At 47.5% G+C, this 26712-nt stretch overlaps 1 protein-coding gene across 1 annotated transcript in view; it reads right to left on the reverse strand.

The window, feature by feature from the left end:
- LOC147459722 (tRNA ligase 1-like) overlaps positions 1 to 26712 on the reverse strand; it is a 265347-nt gene that overhangs the window by 128549 nt on the left and 110086 nt on the right. The window contains exons 7-10 of the mRNA XM_086510947.1: positions 17831 to 17951; positions 17642 to 17748; positions 17340 to 17465; positions 15049 to 15113 (exon numbers count right to left, since the gene is read on the reverse strand). Of these exons, the coding sequence (XP_086367073.1) occupies positions 15049 to 15113; positions 17340 to 17465; positions 17642 to 17748; positions 17831 to 17951 (419 nt within the window). The remainder of the gene's footprint in view (positions 1 to 15048; positions 15114 to 17339; positions 17466 to 17641; positions 17749 to 17830; positions 17952 to 26712) is intronic.

Consider the following 26712-nt stretch of genomic DNA (forward strand, 5'->3'; position numbering starts at 1 on the left):
CAGAGAGTCTTCTACAACAATTCAGATGAGATGCTTAGAGAGCTGGATGTGGGTGAGTTGAGACTTGACAGATGCTCAATGGAAATGACTTGACTTGACTTGGGAGATACCTCATGGAAATGACGACTACACATGGATTAGCCATACTTAATGGCTTACAGCGATTTCTTAAAGCAGCCGGTTTCACATGGTTTCCATACAAAAATCGGGCCAATACAGTGGATTATGTTATGACACAACCGAGCTTTGTCCCCTGCCTTCACGATTTCACAGTGGAAGGCACGCCAGTGCGCATAGCAGTAGATCGTGCTCTCTTGACACTGTCCGTTAAATTCCAGTATAGTACAACCCAGACATCAGGAGGCAAGTCACACACCCGCTATACATTTACACCTTTGGGTTACAGCCTACTTATACCCCAACCCAACGTGTGCAAAGGAGGGGTAATGATAGAGCTAGTACATCAAATGTACATATGAATTCAGTGCCATAGATGGAAATGGCAAAAGTATGATGGTCTCATTAAGTCATTTGTATCTATGTATGTTACGACCTTTCCTGCGGATACATGCGATGATAAAAGAGTGTTGATAGGACAAGATCATCAATGGCGTGTATTTATGGTATGCAATCGACGACGTTTGCGATTTCAAGAGGGGGGTATGTCACGAGGATGTGGCAGTTATTAACCATGTCACAAAGATGTGGCTACTGCTAACCTTGGTTGTTGGTTTCTTTCCAATGGGGTTTATTTTATTTGTTTTGAGACCCTCTTTTTGAAGTAGCAAACGGTCGGACATTGTATGGCCAATGTGAACGGTAGATTCACACGCAAACGAAAAGCGGTCGGCATTGGAATTCGTATGGTAAGAGGATGTCTAGCCTCAGAGCAAGATCATATAGATCCCCCCGTCGCACTTAGTAAGTTGGTGGATACTAGGTAGTGAACTCAATAAAGGCCCAGAGTCAAGGTGTGACTACCAACTGAAAGTATCCAATACTTGGGCCACATTGCACTTTTGGATGCGGTCCCAATGAGGATAGATGGTCAAAAGACCAGTGGGAGCCCAACGGAAGCATCTCCTAAAATTTAGGGAACTGCTATTTTGGGCCGTGAAACGTGTTCGCCTCATTACCTCCGGTATGACTAGGGGAACATTTTACAACTCTGCCACCGCCAAGTCAACTGGCCAACCGGTCAGGATATTTTTAAGCGACGAACCCGAAATGGGAAAATGCTTCTAAATGCGCCGAGTGTCACATTTTCATGCACTTGCCTCTCCTAGAAAAAAGGGCGCTGAAATTTAAGCTGGGAGGACCTCCATTATGCAATTTGTCACAGGTTAAGAGCTATGGAGTGCTTCCTTTCCCTCTCATGTACAGTGTGGTCCTAGGAGTGATGCCCTGCACACTACACACTGCTCTCTCTCTCCCCTACGTGCAGTTTTGTGATGCCCCACAAGAGGGCTACTCATTTGACTGATGTACAGTTGTGTGGGTTCATGCTTTTGTGCTGAGGCAAGAGCCTCCTTGAGCAGGAATAGGGGTAGCTAGCTGCTGCTCCAGGCGCTGGTGAGGGTCATAAACTCACCCTACAGGTGCAAAATCAGCGTTGTGTATACGCTGTAATTTGACTGTTTTTCAGCCATACGAACGCCAGGACCATTGGGAATCGTGCCCCACTGGCAGAGGACAGTTAGGGGACTGTTTGGGGCTGAAAACAGGGCAAAAACCAGTAAATAAAGCGTGCTGATATTACTGTTTTTGGGCAGGAATCAGAGGGTATACGCAAGTAGAAGTGAGTTCCAGCAGGGGAATTGGTTTCGCGCAAGTTTTGGGGCTATTATGCTGCCGAAATTTGGCCAAAACAACTGGTATCTAGTGGGATACAGTCAAAGGATTCCTAGGACTCTTCTTTGTACTTTACCCTCCTAAGGAATAAAGAAATACCGAAAGGGGCGCCAATTTTGGGGCCTACAAGTTGTCGGTGTCTACTCGGAGCATTCTAGCTTCCGAGATGTGTGTATTCAAGTATTAATTTCTGTCGCAGGTTCTCTTTGCAAAGTACTATGTGTGTGTGTGTCTAAAGTAAAGAATTACGGGTGAAAGCCAACGCCTACCGCCCTACGGGCCGGTTTCATGGTTCCGTCACCGGGACATCAATCACTTTTTCCTTAAAGAGTGAGCCTGGATTGTTCTGGGATAAAGACACAGAGTGCAGGAACGCGGGGATTACACTATGGCCGACAAGGGGAAGGGAATTATGGAAAAGGGTTCCTCTTCAAAGGCCAAGCAGGAGATTCCTATGGTTTTTGAGATTGGCGAGAGCTCACGGCCACGTCAGTCTGTACCTCCTGTCAACGTGAATGTCCCTCCAGTAGTACAGGGCTTTATGACTGGGCAACTTGAGGATGATGCGTTTAATACTCAGTTAGTTGCCGCAGTGAATGTCTTTTTGCAGCTGGTGCAGAATCCGAGGTTTATGGAATTCTTGCAAGCGCCACCAGTGCAACAGCAAAATAGGCAACCTACGCCGCGTATGGAGCTTGTTGATGCTCAAGCCCAATTACTTCATGTGGCGCAAGAGAAAAGGGAACACTCGCATGTTGCAAAGTCGGGGGCTCCAAAGCAAGTTCCTCCCGTGCTTGAACAGGTGGCTAGAACGCCTATTCCACAGGTTATGCCAGTTCAGCCCGCCACCTTTCAGAGCCAGCATGCTGTCTTGAATGGACAGGGAGCTGGATACCAGGCTATGCACTCAGTTTTTCCACCACCCACAGTACATCCTGGGTATTTCGGGGGTGGATCAGTGTTCCATATGGCCGGTTAGTCGCCTGGAAGTCAGTCGTACATGCCAGGAACAGTGTTCCGAGGTATGCAAGGCATCATGCCAAACCCCATGTATGGTAGTATCGGCATGCAGCAAGGTTTCCACTGCAACCAGGGCCAGTTTGGGGTGCCACAGCGTCATTTTGGCATGGCTGGTTTTTCTGGACAGCAGCCAGATATCGCACCTCTGACGCAAAATCTGAATGGCCAACACGTGCCGATCATGCCTACTACAGTGCCCATGTTGGAGACCATTCCGTATGACAACTTGGGGTCACTAGAGAAGCAGAAGGCTTACAAAGAAGGTGGTGCAGCAGTAAAGTTCAATACCTTCAGTGGTTTCGAGGATAAGGCAAAGGCCCCCACTTTCCTCCAGCAGTTTGATACAGCTTATGCTGGAGGGAATTTTACAGAGGCCTCGAAGGTCACGAAAGCTGCCACTTTCTTAAAGGACAATGCGCTTACATGGTGGACGACATTGTTAATGCAAGGACAGGCACCCGCCACTTGGGTTTACTTCAAGCAAATGTTTGCATCTGCTTGGCTATCAAATGAATTTGAAGCCGACGTCATGACAGATTGGCACCAGCTTACTTCGGCCTCGTGCAAGAGCTTGCTGGAGTATAATAGGAGGTTTTGTAAAGCGTTACTCTCAGTGACCTCCTACAGATTTGTGCCATTGACAGAGCAAATAGAGAAGTATTGTTGTGGGCTGCCTAAAGGGCTTCGCGATTACTGTACAAAGCCAGAGTGGCTACCCTTACTTAGCTTATGGAAGTTGCGAACACTGGTCTTGCCTTGCTGAAAGGAGAGGACAGTGGATTTCCGAGCACTGACAAGTGACAAAGGAGGACAGCAAAAGAAAAATTCATCAAAGAAGCCCTTTGTGAAAACGGCTCCTGAAGCGTCACAGGGTCAGAAAAGGCCACCAAAGACAAGGATTCAGCCGGGACTTCTGGAGCGCAGGGAAAGAAACAGAAAAGGAAGCCTTTTGTGCGCAAGTCGCTCGAGGAAAAGAAGGTCCTAATGGCTGAGAACAAATGTTTTATATGCGAGCAGCCTGGTCACTTTTCTATCAATTGTCCACAAAGGAAAAGGCCAGCTGACTCAAAGGATAAAGAAGACCAGAAAGGCAAGAAGCCAAAAACCCACGGCAGGTTTAGTGCCAGACATGGTGGGTGACAGGCCCAGCACAGATGCCAGTGAGTTATGCAGGGCATGGGGTAAGATAAGGGATCGACGACACTCATCTTCTTTGATCCAGGTGCCGAAGCCAACTTTATCTCACCAGAGTTAGCTATGAAGCTGGGCATCAGAGCTGAAGAGATGGGGTACACAGCAGAGGCAAGGTTGGCATGTCCTGGCCACTCAGAGTGTGTTACTCCCATCATTGGAAAACTGCGTGTGCATATTCAGTAGTATGTGGACACTGAAGAGTTTTACATCATGCCGCTGCAAGGTTGTGACGCCTTGTTGGGGATCCCGTGGATGTTCCGAGTGCATGGAGTCTTGGATGCCTACAACAAAAAGATCACTGTACAGCATAGGGGCAAAACTCACATCTTGGATGTAAAGCTTAAAGGAGAGTCAGTCCCTATTGTATCTGCTTCTACTATCACTTCTGTAATAAAGAATCATCTTTCTGTGTACTTGATTTTTGCACGTGATGTCTCATATAGTGATCAATCAAATTTATCTGTGTTAGATAAAGAAAGGTCAGCATTTTTGCAAAAGTTTAATGACTGTCTTTCTGATTCATTACCGTCGCAATTTCCGCAAGAGAGACCTGAGGACCATCGGATAGATTTGGTGCCAGGGTGTAGCCCACCAAATAGACCTCCCTACAGGGTTAGTGCGGCACAGCAGAAAGAGATTATGGGCCAGGTTGAGGAGTTATTAGAGAAGGGGCTGATTCAGCCTAGTTCTTCACCCTTTTGCTCCCCACTGCTCCTAGTGCAGAAGAAGGATGGCTCATGGCGTTGAATAAGAATACCATCAAGAATAGGTTCCCTATTCCTAGAATTGATGATATTCTCGATCGTTTAGAGGGTGCTGCAATTTTCAGCAGGATAGACCTTAAGAGTGGGTACCATCAGATTCGTATAAGGCAAGAGGATGTGCACAAGACTGTGTTTAGAATGACATTTGGTCTTTATGAGTTTCTAGTGATGCCGTTTGGGCTAACAAATGCTCCTGCCACGTTCAACAAAATGATGGACCGGATTTTCCGCTCGCATCAACAGTTTGTCGGAACGTTCTTCGATGACATGATAGTGTATTCGAAGAATGAAGAGGAGCATAGGCGTCACTTGACCATTGTGTTCGAAGAGGTGCGCAGTCACAGGTTACTTGTCAATCCTAAGAAAAGTGAATTCTTCCTAGAAGAGATCCACTTTCTGGGCCACATAGTCTCAAAGGATGGTGTTAGAATGGATCCCGCAAAGGTCGAAGCTATCAAGACATGGCCAGACTTGAAGACTGTGAACGATGTCAGAAGCTTCTTGGGATTGTGTTCCTACTATAGAAGGTTTATCAGAAATTTTGCAGAGATAGCATCGCCTCTTCACGCATTGCAAAAGAAAGAGGTCAATTTCAAATGGACCCAAAAAGAGATTTCAACTTTTAGTCTCTTAAAGAAAAAGTTGACTTCAGATCCAGTTATTGTTTTGCCAGATCTCAGGAAGTCATTTGTGGTCCAGTGTCACGCGTGTGGCAGTAGCATCGGAGCAGTGCTAATGCAAGATGGACGGGTAGTAGCTTATGAAAGCCGAATTCTGCAAGGGCCAGAGAGGACTATGCAAGTCTATGAGAAAGAGCTCTTGGCCGTGATTCATGCGCTTTCTAGCTGGAAGCACTACCTCTTAGGTGCTGATTTTGTTGTCCAAACAGATCATCAGACCTTGCGATACTTCTTGACACAGTCAAAGTTATCCGAAAAGCATATGCGATGGGCAAACATTCTTTCCATGTTCCACTTCCAAATTATGCATGTGGAAGGCAAGAAGAATGTTGTGGCTGATGCGTTATCAAGAAAGCCACAACTTTCAGCTGCGTCAATTCCTTATCATCATGAGTTAGATGATATAAAGGAACAATATACTGCTGATGAAGATTTTTCAAGGATCTTTGAACAGTTACAAGAGGGGCAACATCAAGAGCACTACCTCCTCAGAGATGGTTTTATGATAATGCATGGCAGACTTTGTGTCACTAGGCCACTGCAACATAAGGTCATGGAAGAGAGTCATGTCCCACAGTATGCAGGGCATCGTGGCATTGATGCAACATTCTTCTTTTGGCCTACCTTGACGAGAGATGTGGATGCCTTTGTGCAGCATGGATAGTTTGCCAAAAGGTTAAGTTTAACAGGCAAAAGGCACCAGGGTTGTTACAACCACTGCCGATTCCAGATAAGCCATGGGAAAGCATTGCTATGGACTTTATCTTTGATCTTCCAAGGACGCCAACAAGGAGTGATGGTATATGGACCATTATTTGCAGGTTCAGCAAGCAGGCCCATTTTATCCCTGTCAGGAAGAAGATAAAATCTGACCACATGGCACACTTGTTCATGTACAATGTGTTGAAGTACCATGGTATGCCACAATTGATTGTCAGTGATCGTCATCCTCACATGACCATGGCTTGGAGAGGATTGTTTAAAAACATGGGTACTACGCTCGAGTTCTCGTCTTAATTTCATCCACAAACTGATGGACAGCCAAAAGAGGCTAATTCTACTGTCTTACATCTGCTAAAATGCTATGTGTCAGATAATAAGGGCAAGTGGGAACAGTATTTGCCTATGCTTGAGTATGCGTACAATAATACGGTGCATTCGTCTACTGGCAAAGCACCTTTTGAGATTGTTGAAGGCGGCAAAAAGGTTCCTCCCATTTTGCATACAAAGGACAAGATCTTTGAGGCAGATCGATATGTTGAGAACATGGATGAAATGTATATCAAAATTATAGTTGCCTTGGAGACGACTCGCGCAAACCAGAAAAAGGCTGCTGATCGTCACCGTCGTGAACTATTGTTATCACCTGGTAATTGGGTTCTGTTAAGGTTCGAAAAGGCAAGGCTAAAGAAGATGAAGGGCAAGGAACGGCTGTTTCCTAAGCTCAGCAAGCGTTGCTATGGGCCTTTTCAAGTGCTTCACAAGATCAGCGATGTGACATACAGGCTGAAATTGCCTGATGCGTGGAAGATTGATAATGCGATTCACGTGAGTCTTCTAAGACCCTTCGTGGGTGATGTGCCAGAAGATATGCCAAATGAGGATCAGCCAGAACTTGAGGAACTTGATGAGATCCTGGTACCTGAGCAACTTTTGGCACATAAGCAAAGAAAAGTTAAAGGACAACTTGCAAGACGCTATTTGGTGAAGTTCAAAAACTATCCGCCTATGGATGCAAAGTGGATGAAAGAGCATGAACTGTCAGAGTCACCACATGTATTGCAGCTTTAACTTGAAGCCTTTGGGTTACAGCCTACTTATGCCCCAACCCAACGTGTGCAAAGGAGGGGTAATGATAGAGCTAGTACATCAAATGTACATATGAATTCAGTGCCATAGATGGAAATGGCAAAAGTATGATGGTCTCATTAAGTCATTTGTATCTATGTATGTTACGACCTTTCTTGCGGATACATGCGATGATAAAAGAGTGTTGGTAGCACAAGATCATCAATGGCGTGTATTTATGGTATGCAATCGAGGACGTTTGTGATTTCAAGAGGGGGGTATGTCACGAGGACGTGGCAGTTATTAACCATGTCACAAAGATGTGGCAACTGCTAACCTTGGTTGTTGGTTTCTTTCCAATGGGGTTTATTTTATTTGTTTTGAGACCCTCTTTTTGAAGTAGCAAACGGTCGGACATTGTATGGCCAATGTGAACGGTAGATTCACACGCAAACAAAAAGCGGTCGGCACTGGAATTCGTATGGTAAGAGGATGTCTAGGCTCAGAGCACGATCATACAGGTCCCCCCGTCGCACTTAGTAACTTGGTGGATACTAGGAAGTGAACTCAATAAAGGCCTATAGTCAAGGTGTGACTACCAACTGAAAGTATCCAATACTTGGGCCACATTGCACTTTTGGATGCGGTCCCAATGAGGATAGATGGTCAAAAGACCAGTGGGAGCCCAACGGAAGCATCTCCTAAAATTTAGGGAACTGCTATTTTGGGCCGTGAAATGTGTTCGCGTCATTACCTCCGGTATGACTAGGGGAACATTTTACAACTCTGCCGCGAAGTCAACTGGGCAACCGGTCAAGATATTTTTAAGCGGCGAACCCGCAACGGGAAAATGCTTGTAAATGCGCCAAGTGTCACATTTTCATGCACTTGCCTCTCCTAGAAAAAAGGGCACTGAAATTTAAGCTGGGAGGACCTCCATTATGCAATTTGTCACAGGTTAAGAGCTATGGAGTGCTTCCTTTCCCTCTCATGTACAGTGTGGTGCTAGGAGTGATGCCCTGCACACTACACACTGCTCTCTCTCTCCCCTACGTGCAATTATGTGATGCCCCACAAGAGGGCTACTCATTTGACTGATGTAGAGTTGTGTGGGTTCATGCTTTTGTGTTGAGGCAAGAGCCTCCTTGAGCAGGAATAGGGGTAGCTAGCTGCTGCTCCAAAGCAGGCACTGGTGAGGGTCATAACCTCACCGTACAGGTGCAAAATCAGTGTTGTGTATGTGCCGTAATTTTACTGTTTTTCAGCCATACGAACGCCAGGACCATTGGGAATCGTGTCCCACTGGCAGAGGACAGTTAGGTGACTGTTTGGGGCTGAAAACACGGCAAAAACCAGTAAATACAGCGTGCTGAATTTACTGTTTTTGGGCAGGAATCGGAGGGTATACGCCAATAGAAGCGAGTTCCAGTAGAGGAATTGGTTTCGCGCAAGTTTTGGCGCTGTTATGCTGCTGAAATTTGGCCAAAACAGGCGGTATCTAGTGGGATACAGTCAAAGGATACCCAGGACTCTTCTTTGTACTTTACCCTCTTAAGGAATATTGAAATACCGAAAGGGGCGACAATTTTGGGGCCTACAGGTTGTTGGTGTCTACTCGGAGCATTCTAGCTTCCAAGATGTGTGTATTCAAGTATTAATTCCGGTCGCAGGTTCTCTTTGCAAAGTACTCTGTGTGTGTGTGTGTGTCTAAAGTAAAGAATTACGGGTGAAAGCCAATGCCTTCCGCACTACCGGCCGGTTTCAGACGTCGTTCTCGGCACATGCCTCAGAACAGCTGGTATGGTGAGGAGTGTCAATAGAGGAGAGCTCAGATACAAAAGGGAGCTTACATTGGGAGTGATCACCTATAGACAGTCTCGTATTGCTACACGACGACTAGTGCGACAGAAGAAGCGATCTTTCTTGGTCCAGATGAAGCAAGATTTATATCAGCTCGTCCTTAGTAGAGATTTAGGAGAGGGTTGGCGTCTATTCCATGAGCAGTCTCCCCCACCAGTGATTACTTCTACAGAGATGTGGGGACAGTATGCAGCTTCTTTATACACTGTGCCTGGACAGCCACCACTACCAGATCCACAACAGCCATGTCCAGCTACGAGCACCTTCGTTACCACTGAGATGGTAAAGGAGGCCATTGACAGGATGAAGACCAGACGGGCACAAGATCATGAGGATTTGGTAGCAAAGCACATTATACATGCTTGCGATTTGTTGACAGAGATGCTTGCACGGTTATTCAACCGTGTCATGTGTGAGGGCCTTCCTGAGTCTTGGAGATTATCTACTATTGTACCTATCTTCAAGACAGGAGACCCCACAGTGCCAGGGAATTACCGTACTATCATGGTAGTACACACATTGGCACGGTTGTATGCATCCATCCTTGAGCATAGGCTGAGCAGTTGGGCAGAGATTATGGGCATAAGGGCACCTGGGCAGGCTGGTTTCAGGAGGGGTTTCTCCACACTAGATCATGTCTTTACACTCAGAGCTATCATTGAGGAGGGTCAAGCACATGGTAGACAGATATATTCCAGCTTTGTGGACTTCCGCAAAGCTTTTGACACAGTACCGAGGGCCAGATTGATGCGCCGACTTATGGAATTGGGGTACCCATAGAGCTGATATGGGGGATTATGGCATTGTACAGTTCAGTGATGCGTCATGTACGCACATCAGAGGGGATATCTGACATAGTTCACTCCACTATCGGAGTGAAACAGGGATGCCCATTGTCCTCTACTTTACTTGGTATGTATGTTGATGAGGTCTCTGATTATATTGACAGAGGAGGAGATAGAGGTGCTCAGCTCGCGGGGACATGGATTCTTATTTTATTGTATGCTGACGATATCGTGTTGATATCAAACTCACAAGAGGGTATGCAAAGACATTTGGATGCATTGCATAGTTTTGCAGGGGATAGTGGATTGTCTGTCAACCTTGGTAAAACAAGGTCATGGTATTTAATACCACGCCACACTGGGTTAGGAGATCGGCACCTACATTCACATATGGGCATAATAGTATGGAGTACATTGATGCATACACATATCTTGGGGTGGTCTTTAGTGGACCGAGGTTCACACTGAAAGTGGCAGCAGACACTAGATTGACTCGTGCCTATGCAGCCCTAGGCGGTTTAGAGAGGATTTGTTCGGAGGTTCAGTTCCAGGAACCTCGAACAAAGCTCTCGCTTTTCGACACTTTGGTCGCTTCAGTTATGCACTACGGGGTTCAGGTTTGGGGACTGTCTGTTGACAGTGCTGGATGGAGTAATATGGACAAACCCTTGATATCTATGATTTCTAGGCTGATAGGAGCCAAGGCCTCAGTTCCACATGACATCATACGAGCGGAGCTGGCTGCCCCACCTATGGAGGTTGAGGCACTCACCAGATCAATATCATTTGTACATAGCTTATGGGACACCACCAGGGAGGACAGGTATGCTAGGCTTGCTCTTGAGTCATCTAGATAGCTGGCATTACAGGGAGATACATCATCTTGGTATGCACAGATGAGCTCATGGTTTCAGCATGGACAGGCTGCCCCCTTTCCAGTATTCTCTTGAAGCACCATCTTTGGCTCTTACACGGATGGAGACTACTAGACTCATTCGGCAGGATCTTATCCAGCTTGATAGCAAGAGGACATGGATAGAGCCATCACGGGAGTTGGGTACGAAGAGGGTTTTCTATAGAAAGCATCTTCTACAAATCACGACAGACGGATTTGTCACACAGCCCAGCTACATGGACACACATCTATCTCATGGGTTACGATGTGCCGTAGGACAGATTCGCACATCTTCACACCAGCTTGGGATTGAGACAGGTAGATTCAGAGGCATACCAGCAGACAGTAGGATATGTCAGTTACGCCATGCAGAGCCAAAGACAGAGTTTCATTACATGTCACTGCATAGTCTACTATGAGATACAGGGACGCTTTCATTGTTTATTTAGAGATGGTTTTGACTCGTTAGATAGAGTCATGAGATATCAGGATCACAGATGTCTCGGATTATTTCTACTTGAGATAAAGAGACATAGAGACGCTTTATTGAGAAGGCAAAGACAGAGGCAGCCCCAGAGACGCATCTCAGATTTCTTCAGTCTGAGTACCATAGAGGCAGAGGGGACACCACCATCACAGAGCTCGGTTCCCACCCATACACACACCAGCGGTACTCTCATTGATCGAGCTATAGATTTGGGGAGACCGCGACGACCGCGACTGAGGGGAGCCGCGCAACACCGGCGGAGATTGCGGAAGAGGACCCACAGGATTCTAGCACTACACCCAGAGTGTCGATCAGGATAGGCTTTATGCTACTTCTATATTATATCATGGTGACACTTATCCCCACTTTGTACTTTTGTGGCATGATACCATTGCTCAGCCTACCAGCCAACCATAGGAGTCGGTAGCACTCCTATCTCAATTCTTTGTTTGTACCCAGAGTTGGTACTAGACTCATCATTGTAATCAGTTGGTCTCATAGGTCATTTTGGCCTTTTGTAGACGTTAATATATCATTTCATTTCATTTCTCTCTCTCCCCCCCCCCTCTCTCTCTCTCTCTCTCTCTCTCTCTCTCTCTCTCTCTCTCTCTCTCTCTCTCTCTCTCTCTCTCTCTCTCTCTCTCTCTCTCTCTCTCTCTCTCTCCAGACGCCTATCCACTGAGGAGCCAAGGAGCCTATGGAGGAGCTTACTACTATACTAACACAGACATTACACGATGCAATAGCAGAGGCATACCCACACACCCAGCCTGAGCAGAGATGTCGTTCTGGGAGCATGCCTCAAAACAGCTGCTATGATGAGGAATGCCGCCAGACTAGAGCTAAACTTCAAAGGGAGGTGCTTTTGGGGGACCTCACTCACAGATAGTCACAGATTGACTTCCAACGCCAAGTACGGCGGAAAAAGAGGGCATTTTTGGCTCGACTAGAGCAGGATCTACACTAGCTATTCTTGAGTCAGGACTCGCGTGAGACATGGTGGCTCTTTCATGAGAAAATGCCCCCCCCCCCCCCCCCCCCTCTGCCATTACCTGTACAGAAACTTGGGGTTAGTACGCATCATCTTTGTACACAGTTTCTGGACAACCCACCCTCTCGATCCATACCCAGGCACATGTGCTTTTTTCACAGCTGAGATGGTCAGAAGGCCATTGACAAGATAAGGACTGCGAGAGCATATGATCATGATGGCTTAGTGGCTGAGCATTTCATACATGCCAGAGATTTACTAGCAGAGATTCTAGCAGTTATGTTTAACCGTGCCAACTGTGAGGACTTGCCTGATACTTGGAGCCTATCTACGATTGTACCTATCTTCAAGTCAGGAGACCCTATGGAGCCTGGGAATTATCGCACTATCATGATTGGACACACATTGGCACAGTTGTACGCATCCATTCTTGAGCAGCAGCTGAGTAGATGGGCAGAGAGAGAGGGAATGCGTGGAATTGGGCAGGTAGGGTTCAGGAGAGGTTTTTCTACTCATGACCATATCTTGACACTCAATGCCATCATCGAGGAGGGCAGATCCCATGGAAGATGGATCTATTGTAGCTTTGTGCCCTTCCCGAAAGCATTTGACACAGTACCTACAACTAGATTGGTGCGCAGATTACAGGAGATGGGAGTACCCCACATAACTAATTTGGGGGATCATGGATTGTATAGATTAAGTAGTAGGGCATGTACGCACCTCAAAGGGTCTATCTACACCGGCTTACTCCACTATTGGCGTAAAGCAGCGCTGCCCCCTCTGTCCTACCCTATTTGGTATGTATGTGGATGAGGTTTCTGACTACATTGAGAGAGATGGTAAAAGAGGTGCGGCAGGGACATGGATTCCGCTATTGTTATATGCTAAATGATATTGCGTTGATCTAAGACTCTCCGCAGGGGATGCAACATCACATGGATGCTTTGCAAAGGTTTGCCCATGAGAGTGGCTTGTCTGTCAACCTTGGTAAAACCAAGGTCATGGTATTTAATACCACCCCACAGTGGATCAGGAGGTCAGCGCCCGCATTCACAGATGGCCAGAGACAGTGGAATATACAGATGCTTACACTTACCTTGGAGTGGTTTTTAGTGGACCAGCATTTTCTTTGAGGAGAGCAGCAGAGACTAGATTGACTAGAGCCCATTCGGCATTGGGGAGACTGAAGAGGATGTGTTCACAGGTTCAGTTTTAGGAGCCTCGGACGAAGCTCTGGCTCTTTGACACTTAGGTGGCTTTTTTATTGCTCTATAGAGCTGAGATATGGGGGCCTTCATTGGATCATCACGGGAGAACAGGTCGTATGATGGATGGGGGGACATGGAGAAGCCTTTGGTCTCCATGATCTCGCGGCTCATTAGAGCCAAGGCTTCAGTACCACGTGCCATTATCCGAGCAGAGCTAGCTGCCCCCCCACTAGTAGTTGAGGCGTTTACCAGATCTGTTTCCTTCCTACACCGCTTGTGCGAACTTCCCAGAGACAGATACGCCCACCTTGTACTTGAATTCCTATCGCCACTTAGCCAGGCAGGGAGACAGAGCATGTTGGTATGGGGAGATGACGTCATGGTTCCAGGCACATGGATTCAGTATAGACAGATTGCTCCCCTTGCAGTACTCACTGGATGCACCCTCTCTGACTCTTACACAGTCCGAGACCACTAGGCTCATCCGTCAGGACCTGATTCAGCTAGACACCAGGAGGACATGGGTACAGCCAGCATAGGAGTTGGGCACGAAGATGGCTTTCTACAGAGAGCATCTTCTCAGCTTACGAGGGACGGTTTTGTGACAAGGCCCACATACATGGACACCCACTTGTCTCATGGGATACGGTGTGCTATTGGCCAGATACGCACATCTTTACACCAGCTGCAGATCGAGACTGGGAGATACAGCGGAGTGCCAGCAAAGGCCAGGACATGCACCCTGTGTGACATGGAGCCTGAGAAAGAGTTACACTACACATGCCACTGCCCCGTCTACTACAAGATACGAGGCCGCTTCCACTGCTTGTTCAGAGAGGGCTTTGGACCACTCTCCAGAGTCATGAGGTACAAGGATCAGAGATGCCAGGGTTTGTTTCTGCTCAAGCTGCGCAGACACAGAGAGAGCCTGATGAGAGGAGAGGCTAGCCAGTCTCAGAGACACATCACAGACTTCTTTAGAGCAGACACTGGACAGCCAGAGGAGCTACTACCACAGCAGATCTTGTCGCCTCACACCAGAGGTAAATTGATCGATCGAGCGACTGAGCTAGGGAGATCGAGACGCCCACGACTGCGGAGGACTACACAGCATCGACGGAGGCTACATCAGAGGATTCGGATCACTTTGGTCCGACATGCACGACAACGGGTCAGACTGCTGTCCTTGGAGGAGATTGATGAGATCCGCCAGCGACCGATGCTGGATCTCCTGTGACTTGTGATTTAGCTACCCCCAGCTAGCTGCTTAGTTCACGCCTACCAGTTTAGGATCCCATAGTACTTTTATTTTATCAGTTTATTATTTTGTCATTTCATTTTGTTACTATGACTTTGTATCAGATTCACCACATTGTAACGCTCTGGTCTCATAGGTCATTTTGGCCTTTTGAAGACGTTAATATAACATTTCATTTCTCTCTCTCTCATGCCTCCTGGTACATGCACTCCACAAATAATAGTTCGTAAACTTCCTTTCATTTATTCCCCTTCCATTATTTACCTGATCTTCTGTCCCTTTGTTTGACATGCAGATCTCTCGTAAATTTGGTCGCAATTCCTTTTGATCTGGAAAAGCAATGTATCATAAAACCAAAGAATGATTGATAACCATGCAAAAGATGTTGTAATCATTGCTTTCCTAACTTTGCAACTCTAATAGCTTCAGCTCACAAAATAGCTGGTGGTAAATGAAAAAAAAAAACTAACGGACCTAGGTGCATCACGCAAACTAACCATTTTCCAGTGTATATCGAACCCTCAACGAGATGTAATAGAAGTGCTTTCAGGCATACTTGCCCAGGTTGAGATGTACTCCAAAACAGTGGACCTCTAAAATGACATCTTAAGTCCCCAGATTGCCTCAACTGACACTAAAACAAGGTATTTTTCACTGTCTCGGGTACCTCAAAAACGACATAAACAAGCTGAATAAAATATCCATCCCATCAAATGCAATGCTTTATGCAAGGACCCTATTCACCGAGAATCACCAAGAATACAAATGGGCAAACAAGTCGTGAGTTTCACATCTTACTCTTGGACCTATGAGGCGGCAAGACTTCCGTAACACCAATAATTACAAAGATATATACACAAAGACCGAGATTGCATAGATAAGTGTGTGCAGGCATGCAATGCATTAGAGAATAACAATGCTCACAAAGTACTGAATTCTTTATATAAATAAGAATATAACACATGGTATTTGTTGAAGGAATTTTAGGAAACAGAATTTTTTTTGCAGAAGAACTCTATTTCGACAATAAATAGAAGACTTTGTCCTAAAAGTTGTAGTCTCAGAAGTATTGTAAGGTTCCTGTGTATGAGGGGGCATGGACTGAGACTGATAATGCATTATGGCCATCGCTTTTTTCTGTCTGTTGGGTTAAAGTACAATTATGTCTATAGAGGGAATACTATTTCAGCATCTATATGGGACAGATGGGAGAATTATTTTAATGGATAAAGCCTGTAACATAGTACAATTTTTTGAGCCATATGTTTCTGCCTTGAAAGAGACCAGCCAAAAACTCCCTCTAGGGGTCTACTGTGTGCATTCTAGAATGATACTTTGAACTTGATTTTCATATGAATACTCAGGTAGTATTGCTCCAACACGAATTTATCTGAAGCAAATGGATGTCTTTATGTTGATTTCTGTCTTTTTCCATAACGGAACCAAGATATGCTATGGTTCAATAGATAGTGGTGAGACGTTATGTCAAAATCACAAGTATTTGGGTCCAAGGCATTCATTCCCCTGGATAAAAATTGATTACTAAAACTTGTCAGCAAGTGCAAGCTCATCGCTCAGGATATGAGGTCGTCAGCCAGTGCTAGCTTACAGCAACGCGCAAGTGCATCAAAAACCTTCCTGGCTTGACCTCATCAAGGGCGACACTGTTCTGCAATCACTCGGTAGGTGAATATTGGTCCACCTTTCACATCCATGAAAGTCAAATTCTTCCAGTTCATAATCCAATAATTGGATGGGTGGCTAGGTTTATCCCTCACAAGTTTGACTAGAGCTGTGTGAACCTCTACGGCCAAGGTTATGGATATTCAACCTTCAAGCTGAGTGCAGAAACATTCGTGGACATATTTTCTTTCTTTCGCAAAAGGAAAATAAAACATTAGTTCACAGCTGACTCACGCCCAATTTTTTTGCATTTTTCATGGGTAACCCCCTATCCACCACCACCACCACCACCCCCCCCCCCCCCCCCCCCCCCCCCCCCCCCCCCCCCCCCGGCCGGCCCCGTCTCTCTTTGCCCATGTCTTTGGTGCCTACTCCCTACCCAAAAAGCAAAAAGTGGGGACGAATTGTCCGGCGTCATTTGGGAAACGACTCCACCAATAACGCAAGCATTAGCTTCAGGTGTCCACAGCTATATAATTGTTTGTGTGAATTTTTCAGCACCCAAGCCTCTTCCAGCTACTTCCAGGCCAAGCGGTTCTGACAGTTCCCCATCCAGAGATGCTTGCAAAGCATCCCTAGTAACAAACAAATGGTTTCTACTGCAATTATAAGCATTATGGTAATCACACGCCACTGGAAATGGAACACAGAAACAAAAAATGAATGCCCAAAATGTAATATTTCAGTTGCAAAAACAAGACAAGTGCATTTTGTCATAATTCAGGATTGGCTGCACACTTCAAGCAAACCAACAGCATCGGTAGAGAAGATTGCATTCAGGTAAAAGCCCTCCTTGGAAAAGCCCCTGATCAAACTTCAATTTTTGACTTGGTACAACAGCATATGATTTGAACGAATATTGAAAATCCAACCTTTTGCATTAGTCAAAGGAAACTCCTTGAGAACACTTTCAAGGCGCTTAGCACTAGAAGGACTTACTATCCTTGCCACCAGCCCTTCAAGAATTTCACCTTGAACCTCCATGTGACTTTTGGAGGCTGCAGAAAAGATAAATCAGCCAATTGGTAAACTATTGACACAGAAGTTACTAATCTCATTGTTTCTCTGATCACGATTCATAAGCAGGTAATTGCATAGCTAAACTTTTAGCAACACAAGTTTAGCCATCAAAAAGAGCCCTTGGTTACAGCTGGTGCAAATAGAGAGTGCTCACCTTGAGCAGAGATATCCGCAACCTCATTCATGACCTTATAGACAGTTGTTGCTGTGCCCTCTTCACAAAGAGCATCATATGCTGTAAAAAAAGATGTTGCAGATTTCCTTTGCAAACCCAAGTCACATTGACGGTTAGAGCACAAATGTAAGTGATGCTTTCATGTGTCACAATAAAATAGCCAACTACCTAGATGAGAATAGCCAGACATCATTCGTTGGTAGCCTCCATTTTCGACAAAAAGCAACAATATCGGGTGTGGAAAAAAAGCGTGGTTTATTCTTCAAATCACTAACGGCTGTAACCACCACTGTTTAAAAGATGAAAAAGTGGTGCTTAGAAAAAAATAGATTACTGTAGCTGGACAACAAACTTTAGATGTGTGTAATATCTAGCAGACCATAAAGACTTGACATTAAGTTCAGCCACCCAGGCACATTCAAGTTTGAAGTCACCATCAAAAGAATTCATCCCATTTACAAGGATTTCAGAGAAATTGATACTATGAAAAGGAAAATTGTCAGCATCCAGTGAAAGAACATGAAACCTTCTCAGCGTTGATCCTGCTAACAAGTTACGAAGATGCAACATTGAGGGTTACAAAATGCAGCAGAAGGAGACATGCACACGACAAAGCATAAGACTGGCCTGAAATTAAAAGTAAGGAGATGCGAAAAACGCCTCCTCTTCTGGAAATTGTAACGGCATATGTTGTTGGAAATGAAATGGAGAATCGATGTCTCAAGTTTATTATATGAATAGCATCAGGTTGGTTTAGATGAGCTCCTTACAAAGAAGCCACAAAAATTTAAACCTAAGATCTAAAAAGCTCACACAAAAATACCAATTAACCCAAGAGCACAACATCCATAAATGTTAGGCATTTTGCCATGTATCTGCTGAGAGACAAAATTAGACTACTATCTCTTATGACAACTCAAGAAATCACGAATTGGATTTCGGATACAGCTAGGTATTAAGGGCCACAACGCACCCAAAAATGTCTGAACTGCAATTAATATCACCTACAAAATCATTTCAAAACTCATTATTAGCCATTTTCTACTCTCAGAACGTAATGTCACCTGAATGCACTCCAGAGCAGAGCTGAAATGTGTCACATGTTTGAAACACAAATTTAGATATCACATGGCCAGTGTAGCGCGGATAATGTGTCGTGCTCTCTACAGTGTGGGTGTCCCCCAGTGCAATGTGCGTGACAATCTCACTCAACAAACAGAAACTCTCTCAACAGAATGAAATACAAGAAACAATGGATAATAACAGAGACACGGCAGTAGACCAGAACAGGTGGACTCGACTAACTCAAAGGACCATGTACAGACTCTGGAGTGGCAGCACACTCAGCTCCAGCCCAAGACTCAAAGGTACAAAATAGGGGTGTCGAGGCTCAGATGTGCAGGGATGGTGAAGCAGTGCTCTGTGTAAGACTCGCTACCTCGATGACGCCGGACCCAAAGGCGAAGAAGATAATCCGATGACCAACCGCTACCACTCCTATGTACCACCATAAAGAGCCACCAACGGCTCATATATGTCAGCCATGTGGTGACCTGGCCACGAGGTCCACTAGACCACCGTCGGTACCCTGCCACGTGTCAATCCTAGGCCAGAGGGTCCAGAGGGTCCGTCCAGTGTGAACCAGCCTGGACCAACTGTACTAACTGTGTCTTGTGAAAGTGACACTGTAGCCCGGCTACAAGTTGCCCGCCACAAGACCGCTCACCGTCTCGGTGAGGAATACTGAAAAAACTGTGAAGGAAAACCACTAGAAGGAAAACCACTAGGTACTGCATCCGTACATCTTTCTGAAGCAGGTGTTAGGCCCATGACCTTACAGACTTCAAAAGTGGAGTTAAAAACATTGCACTGCTTGCAATCGCCTTAAGCCTCTAACTAGGCAGGAACCCAGTATGTATGATTGTAAATCCTGGGCCATGCTTGTAGTTGCAGATGACCCTTGCCACTCTTTTTGCAACAACACTCTTCTCGAAAAGAGGGATGACCATAAACCCGAGTAACACCGCAAATAGGGTTAAGCTCCATGATGATGACAAAATGAAAGCTGAACTTGAGAGGGCTAGATAGGGTTTAGGGGGAGTGAGGGGTGGGTAGTGGTGAGAAGGGAAGTGAGGGGGTATGGGCGAGGGGAACTGGGTAGGGGCGAGAGGGGTAGGTTGCTAGATAGGGGCGAGAGGGAATGAGGGGGTGGGTAGGGGCGAGAGGGGGAGGGTAGGGGCGAGTGGGGTGGGTAGGGGGAGGGTAGGGGCGAGAGGGAAGGTGGGGCGAGTGGGGTGAGGGGGAGGCGGTAGGGGCGAGAGGGAGAGAGGGGGAGGGTAGGGGCGAGTGGGGTGGGTAAGGGGAGGGTAGGGGCGACAGGGAAGGTGGGGGTGGGTAGGGGCGAGAGGGGAAGGGTAGGGGCGAGTGGGGTGAGGGGGAGGGGGTAGGGGCGAGAGGGAGAGAGGGGGAGGGTAGGGGCGAGAGGGGGTGAGGGGGAGGGTAGGGGCGAGTGGAAGAGGGTATGGGCGAGAGGTAGAGAGGGGGAGGGTAGGGGCGAGAAGGGGAGGGAGAGGGTGGGTAGGGGCGAGTGGGAGAGGGTAGGTAGGGGCGAGAGGGGGAGGGTAGGGGCGAGAGGGGAAGGGAGAGGGTGGGTAGGGGCGAGAGCGGGAGGGTAGGGGCGAGTGGGAGAGAGTAGGGCGAGAGGTAGAGAGGGGGAGGGTAGAGGCGAGAGGGGGAGGGAGAGGGTGGGTAGGGGCGAGTGGGAGAGGGTAGGTAGGGGCGAGAGAGGGAGGGTAGGGGCGAGTGGGAGAGAGTAGGTAGGGGCAAGAGGGGGAGGGAGAGGGTGGGTATGGACGAGGGTGTGTTGGTAAGGGCGAGGAAGGTCAGAGCATTATGAAAGTGCAGGTTGAGGACAGAACCAACTATTCTCAGCAAGACTACGAGCAGGAGTAGGGAATTCATCCAGCACATCAAGCAGGACCTGCTCTGTGAAGGGAGTTGCCTAGACACAGAGGTTAGCTTCGTTCTGGTTGGAGAAGCAGACACCAATGGGGCTGATGTCTGAAGGGGGTTGAACTCCTGTAGGGGAGATTTCTTTTTGCTTATATACTTTTTCCTCGGCTTTCCAAATTCAACGGCTTTTATCAAGAGGGCTTTCACCGAGAGCGCATCAGGAGTATCTTCTATGACCTTCAACTCTTGAGCTGGCTCATGTGGCTCATAAGGTTTAGTTACCTTGGAAACATTGGAAGAGGGTGTACTTTCAAGCAAAGAGTGAATAGAGACTCCATAACAAGGCATAGATTTGGTAGCCTCCAGCCACTCCAGCAGATCTTCGTTTGACCCTTCAGGTGTAGTAGGCTGTTCTTGTTCAGGGTTGGTTTCCATTGACACGGAAACTTTCTGCACCACTGGATCCATGCCTCCTTCTAAGAGGATGGGTTGCATCGGGGAGCCAGAAGGGAAGCCAGAAGTATGTATCCACATTGCATCGTTTCCCCAATCGTGGAGTGCTTTAGTGTGTCGCAGCCATGGTCTTCCAATAAGCAAGGGAAATCCGCCCTCAACCTGGGGAAGACGAACCACCACAAAATCCAAGTTAAAAGTAAAGTCTTGTACCTGCAGAGGCACATTATTCACTATGCCCACTGGGTAGACTGTCCGCTGGTCAGCCAATGTAACTGTGAAGGGAGCAGGGCGAGTAGGCTGTAGACCTACAGCTAGCATAGTGAACTCGGGCATCAGGTTGATGCCAGATCCACCATCCACTATCACTCCTGAGAATTGCCTACCTAAAACGGACACTATCAGGCGAGGGCTTCAGCAGGATTGGATATCCTATAGGACTCTGACTGTCGCACTGGGAGGTTCCCGCCACTAGGACCTGCTCCAGGGTAAAGTGACTGAATAACTGCAAGGGTGTCACTTCTGAAACTCGCATCTAGTCGAAGCATGTCATAGAGGGGCACTTGTTGGAAAGTGTTCTTCAAGACTGTCTCTGCTGTATGCTTCTCTTTTTCTACCTGTTGTTGTTCCTCTGGTACTTTGATCTTTTGTAAGTCAGCAACTGCTTCTAAGAAAGCCCCATCAATATCGGAGAGCATAGTAAAAGATCCTTTCTTAGCACTAGGGGATGGCATGTCAGCTACTGGAGGAGGTGTAGGCATTGGGGAGGAAAGGGCTGTACCTGCTGGAAGATTGAGGCCGAGGGCTGCCCTCTGAGCTCGTGTGAGGACACCAGCTGGCTCCTCTACCATCTGCAACATGTCTTGAGAGGCAATCATATGGGCAGAAAGGGGTGGCTTGGGGTTCGTACTAACTGCTATCAAATTGATCTTGGGAAAGGTGAATTCAGGTTGGCTCTGACTTCGGCTGGCAGAGGTAGAGACGCGTTGTTTTGGACAATCCTTAGTGTAGTGATCCTGAGCCTCAGGGCAAAGTTGGCACGGAGAAGAGCCTTCTGGCAGAGGGCATTTGCTCTGATAATGCCCATACTCTCCGCATCTGTTGCAGAGTATGGGCCGATTGGAAGGACAAAACGGGGGACGAGGTGGTTGCTGCATGGAGTTGGAGGCTGAAGTGTAGAAGCTCTGAGGGGTTGAGGTCTCATTAGCATTATAAAAACTTTTGAGTCGGGAAAGTACTTGACATACCTTGGAGAGCAGGGGTATTGAGCAAAGGTGGCATGTAGTTGGGATGGCCATAGTGGGAAACCATGTTGGATGATGGTGCTAACCCTTGTTGGAGAGAAGGACCAAGACTTTGCTGTATTTTGTGCAATCCCTTTAGGTAGTAACAATCCTTGTCCTCATGTCCAGATTTTTCACAGAAGTGGCAGTAAACCCGAAGGGGGCATTCCTGCGGAGGGTGCCCTGGAGAGCGGCATGAGCTACACCAAACCGTAGCCTTAGTCTCTTGCTGACACTTGAGCTCTTCTAGCTCGTGCTTAATCTGTTCCAATGCCTCATGATTTGGAGGCTTCTCTTGTCTAAGAGAGAATGACCTCTCCTCTTGAAGAGCTCGCTATAACTTTAGGGCTTCCAATTCCCTGCGTAAAGAAGTTAAAGGATCAGCAGGACTACCTTCCGAGAACACAAAGGGAGTTTCTATGTGAGGAGAGTTGTTGAACAGCTTCCTAGCCCCCTCTATCCTAGTAGCAGCTGCGATGAGCTCCTCGAGAGTGGCGTCGGGTCGAAGACTCTCTCGGAGTTTTTGTTGAGAAGTTTTGGGAAGCGCCTTCTCCACCCACTTTTTAACCATGAATTCACCGGGTTGTTGGGGGAGCTTGGCCACCAGCGACTTAGTTTTAGTCATAAGCTCTGCAAAAGTCTCCTCAGGTTTGAGCACCATGTTGGCCAACTCATCCAACACCTTCTCCTGGTAGTCACCCGGCCTGAAAGCTGCACAGAACTGCTGTCTTAAGGCTGCCCAAGTTGCAAAATGGTTCTCTGCAAATTGACTGTACCATTTATCTGCTAGGCCATCCAGGGTGGATGGAAATAGTACCAAATAAGCATCTTCTCTGTTCAGACCACGTCCCCTACAGAGAGATACAAATCTTCTTGCATGGTCGTCAGCATCTTCTGAAGAAAGCCCTTTGAAGGTAGGGAACTTGATGTTCACCTTCGCCAAAACACTAGCTAGTGGCTCCATGATTCCTTGCTGAGTCTGTTGCACAATAGCTTGTTGTAGCAGAATAGGAGAGAGCTTTTCTAGAGAAGGTGATCGCGAAGATGGGGAACCTGATGAAGGAATGGGTGATGTGATAAGTGGGGGTATAGGTGATGAGGTTGAAGGATTTCTACACGGCGTCAAAGGTCGTCTTCTATGATAGTACTTCAGAGGGCTCAGTAGTGGGCTTTGACACTCAACTGACCTCCTTGTATGTGTCATGCAGTGACCTCCAATCCAACCAAGCTTTGGGTAAGAGAACCTTGAACTGGCTGAAGACTAGTCTAGACTCTACTAGACCAAACGAGTGACTAGACCAGCTGGACCAGGGACGAGGGACGAGGAGGACCAGACAAGGGTCGAGGGGTCTAGACCAGAGACGAGGCAAGTTGGACCAGGGCGAGAGGGGACCAGGCCAGTAAGGCGAGAGACTAGACGAGCTAGATTAAGCTATCAAGGGTGAAACTGGACCAGACCAACAGGCTGCACAGGCGAAGCGACCAACAGGCTGCACAGGCGAAGCGAAGAAACCAACTACTCAACAGAGTGAGACTTCAGTTGAGGTCCAACCGTGATCGCCAAAATGAGAGCACCTGTAGCGCGGATAATGTGTCGTGCTCTCTACAGTGTGGGGGTCCCCCAGTGCAATGTGCGTGACAATCTCACTCAACAAGCAGAAACTCTCTCAACAGAATGAAATACAAGAAACAATGGATAATAACAGAGACACAGCAGTAGACCAGAACAGGTGGACTCGACTAACTCAAAGGACCATGTACAGACTCTGGAGTGGCAGCACACTCAGCTCCAACCCAAGACTCACAGGTACAAAATAGGGGTGTCGAGGCTCAGATGTGCAGGGATGGTGAAGCAGTGCTCTGTGTAAGACTCGCTACCTCGATGACGCCGGACCCAAAGGCGAAGAAGATAATCCGATGACCAACCGCTACCACTCCTATGTACCACCATAAAGAGCCACCAACGGCTCATAAATGTCAGCCATGTGGTGACCTGGCCACGAGGTCCACTAGACCACCGTCGGTACCCTGCCACGTGTCACTCCTAGGCCAGAGGGTCCAGAGGGTCCGTACAGTGTGAGCCAGCCTGGACCAACTGTACTAACTGTGTCCTGTGAAAGTGACACTGTAGCCCGGCTACAGCCAGAACGGCCATTTCGCGGGACGAATGAGACAGTTAAAAAAGTGTTTCAAGCACAGCAAGGGACAGAAACGAACAAACCCTGAGTTTCTATGGCTTTCTTGGTCTCTTTAATCCAAGTCACTCAATATGGACTCATGTATGGCCTATAACAGGCAGGCAAAGTGAGCCCTCTCAAGAGTCCACTTAAGCTACAATATAGGGAGCTTGAGCCCTTCATCTGTGCTAGAAGTCCCTCACTATGACTACCTCCTCTTACAGTCTCTATGTCGACCTCTTTCCCTGACGCTTTGCTTAGAACACCTTTACCATTGGGCTCCAAATTTCATCATCAGTGTCACCACAGCCCCTTGCACTCCCACTCCACCTTCGAGGTCCATGAGCAAGGGCGCAGATTCTGCCTATCTAGAACAGTTTCCCTCCACCTTGGATAGGCTTGGTGATAAGAGGTATGGGCAATACAGGGCATATCACTTTGCTGACTAGGAGGCTATCAGTATGGACTTCTATAGTCCATTCCAGACAAGCAACTATAAGGAGAACGCAATAATAAACGAATGTAAGGATTTGGTGCTCAGTCCAAATGGGACCTTTGCAAGCCTAATCGCAAAGGCTAGGGCTTGGGTCCCCAAGCTGCAGAAGGGGATTCCATGATATGCCAAGGGGCAGCAAAGCAGAGTTACCGGGGAACACCCCCTAGCCCCCGTTCCGGCGTTCCGGGGGGCAGTTCCCTTCCCAAACGTTCCGATACGTCCCGGAACGTCTAACGTTCCAGGTGGCCAGTGCAAACCGGAATGGTCGTTCCGGAACGCCCCCGGAATGTTCCGGAATGCCCCTGGAACGGGGCTACAAACAAATTTGGCAAAAATTGGAAAAATTGAAGGAAATGTTTGGGCTTCTTTTTGAAGTGTGCAAGGCCTCAAGGACTCATAAAATGCACCCCCCTCCCCCTTTCTCTCCACAAGCTAATCCTCAAGGGTCAAGCTCTCTCCCTCTCACACTCTCAAGATCTCTTCCTCTCAAGACTCACTATCTCAAGGCTCAAGGCTTCAAGCCTTCAAGCTCTCTTCCTCTCCCTCCCACTCTCTCAAATCTCTCCCTCTCACTCTCTCGAGTCTCTCCCTCTCACTCTCTCAAGCTCTCTCTCTCTCTCTCATCTTCATCTAGTCATAGCAAGGTTGAATGGTCTTCAAAACGAGTTTTTTGTGAGTATTAGAGTCAAAGCACTCTAATACTCCTTGTATTTAAACACAAGGAGCTAAAAAATGCACTATTTGGGTGTTTTTTAACTTAGGGTGCAGGAAGAGCATAAAGCCAAGGCTTGGTGAAGAAGATGACGTACATCAGGTCACCATCCTCTGTTGGGAGAGAATAGCGTACTCCCTGATCCCCTCTCCAAGGGATGTGCATGGTGAGAGGGTGTCTCCCTCATCCACCTCGTCCATTGGGCCTCTCTCCTCTATCACTCCTCCCATTGTCGCAAAAACATGAAGCGTGCCTCTAGGTCTTGGGCCATAATCTATATCCTCCCTTTGAGCTCTCATCTGTAGAGAATGGCCACCCCTCCTGATCCTTTAGAAGTGTTGTGCCGCACACACTTCCTATAAATAGACTCCCACGCACAGCCATACACTCTCCATAATTCTTGCTCCAACCTCTCATGTGGCTCCGTGAGTAGTACAACAAATCTGCCCCCCATCACCTCCTCAAGTTGCCTAGTGCGAAAATCACTCGCTCTTGCTGCGTTTGCCTGCACCTCCCTCCCTCGGCATCGACAATGTCCCCCCCCCCCCCTTGTCCCTCTCTCCCACGCCCCGCCCCCCTCCAGAGTGCCTCCCCTTCCCTATCCCACCTCTTCTGCTGCGTCCTCTTCTCATTGGGAGTGCGCGGCGGCTCCTCGGATTCGTCGGCGAGTTTCCCCCAGGCAGAAACATTATTCGCCATCATTTGCAGTAGCAGACAGATGGAAGCTTGTGCTCCGCCTCAGAGGGACTCGGATGAAGTCCCCTCGCCCCACCCCGCCGAGCACACCATCTGACGTCACCAGCAGAGAAAACGAGCCTTGCAACAGAGGTGGAGCGCCTTCAGGCCACCTCTGTTATTTGCAAGCTCATTGGCAGTCGACCTAGCAGAGGCCAAGTGCGCGACCTCCTACAGGTCCTCCTAGCAGAGGTAGGAAAGGTCATCGACATACACCTTCTCCGGCGAGGATACTACCAGAT

The sequence above is a fragment of the Adiantum capillus-veneris genome, chromosome 4 (genome assembly GCF_014529385.1).
Source record: "Adiantum capillus-veneris isolate H3 chromosome 4, ASM1452938v2, whole genome shotgun sequence".
NCBI classification, from domain to species: domain Eukaryota; kingdom Viridiplantae; phylum Streptophyta; class Polypodiopsida; order Polypodiales; family Pteridaceae; genus Adiantum; species Adiantum capillus-veneris.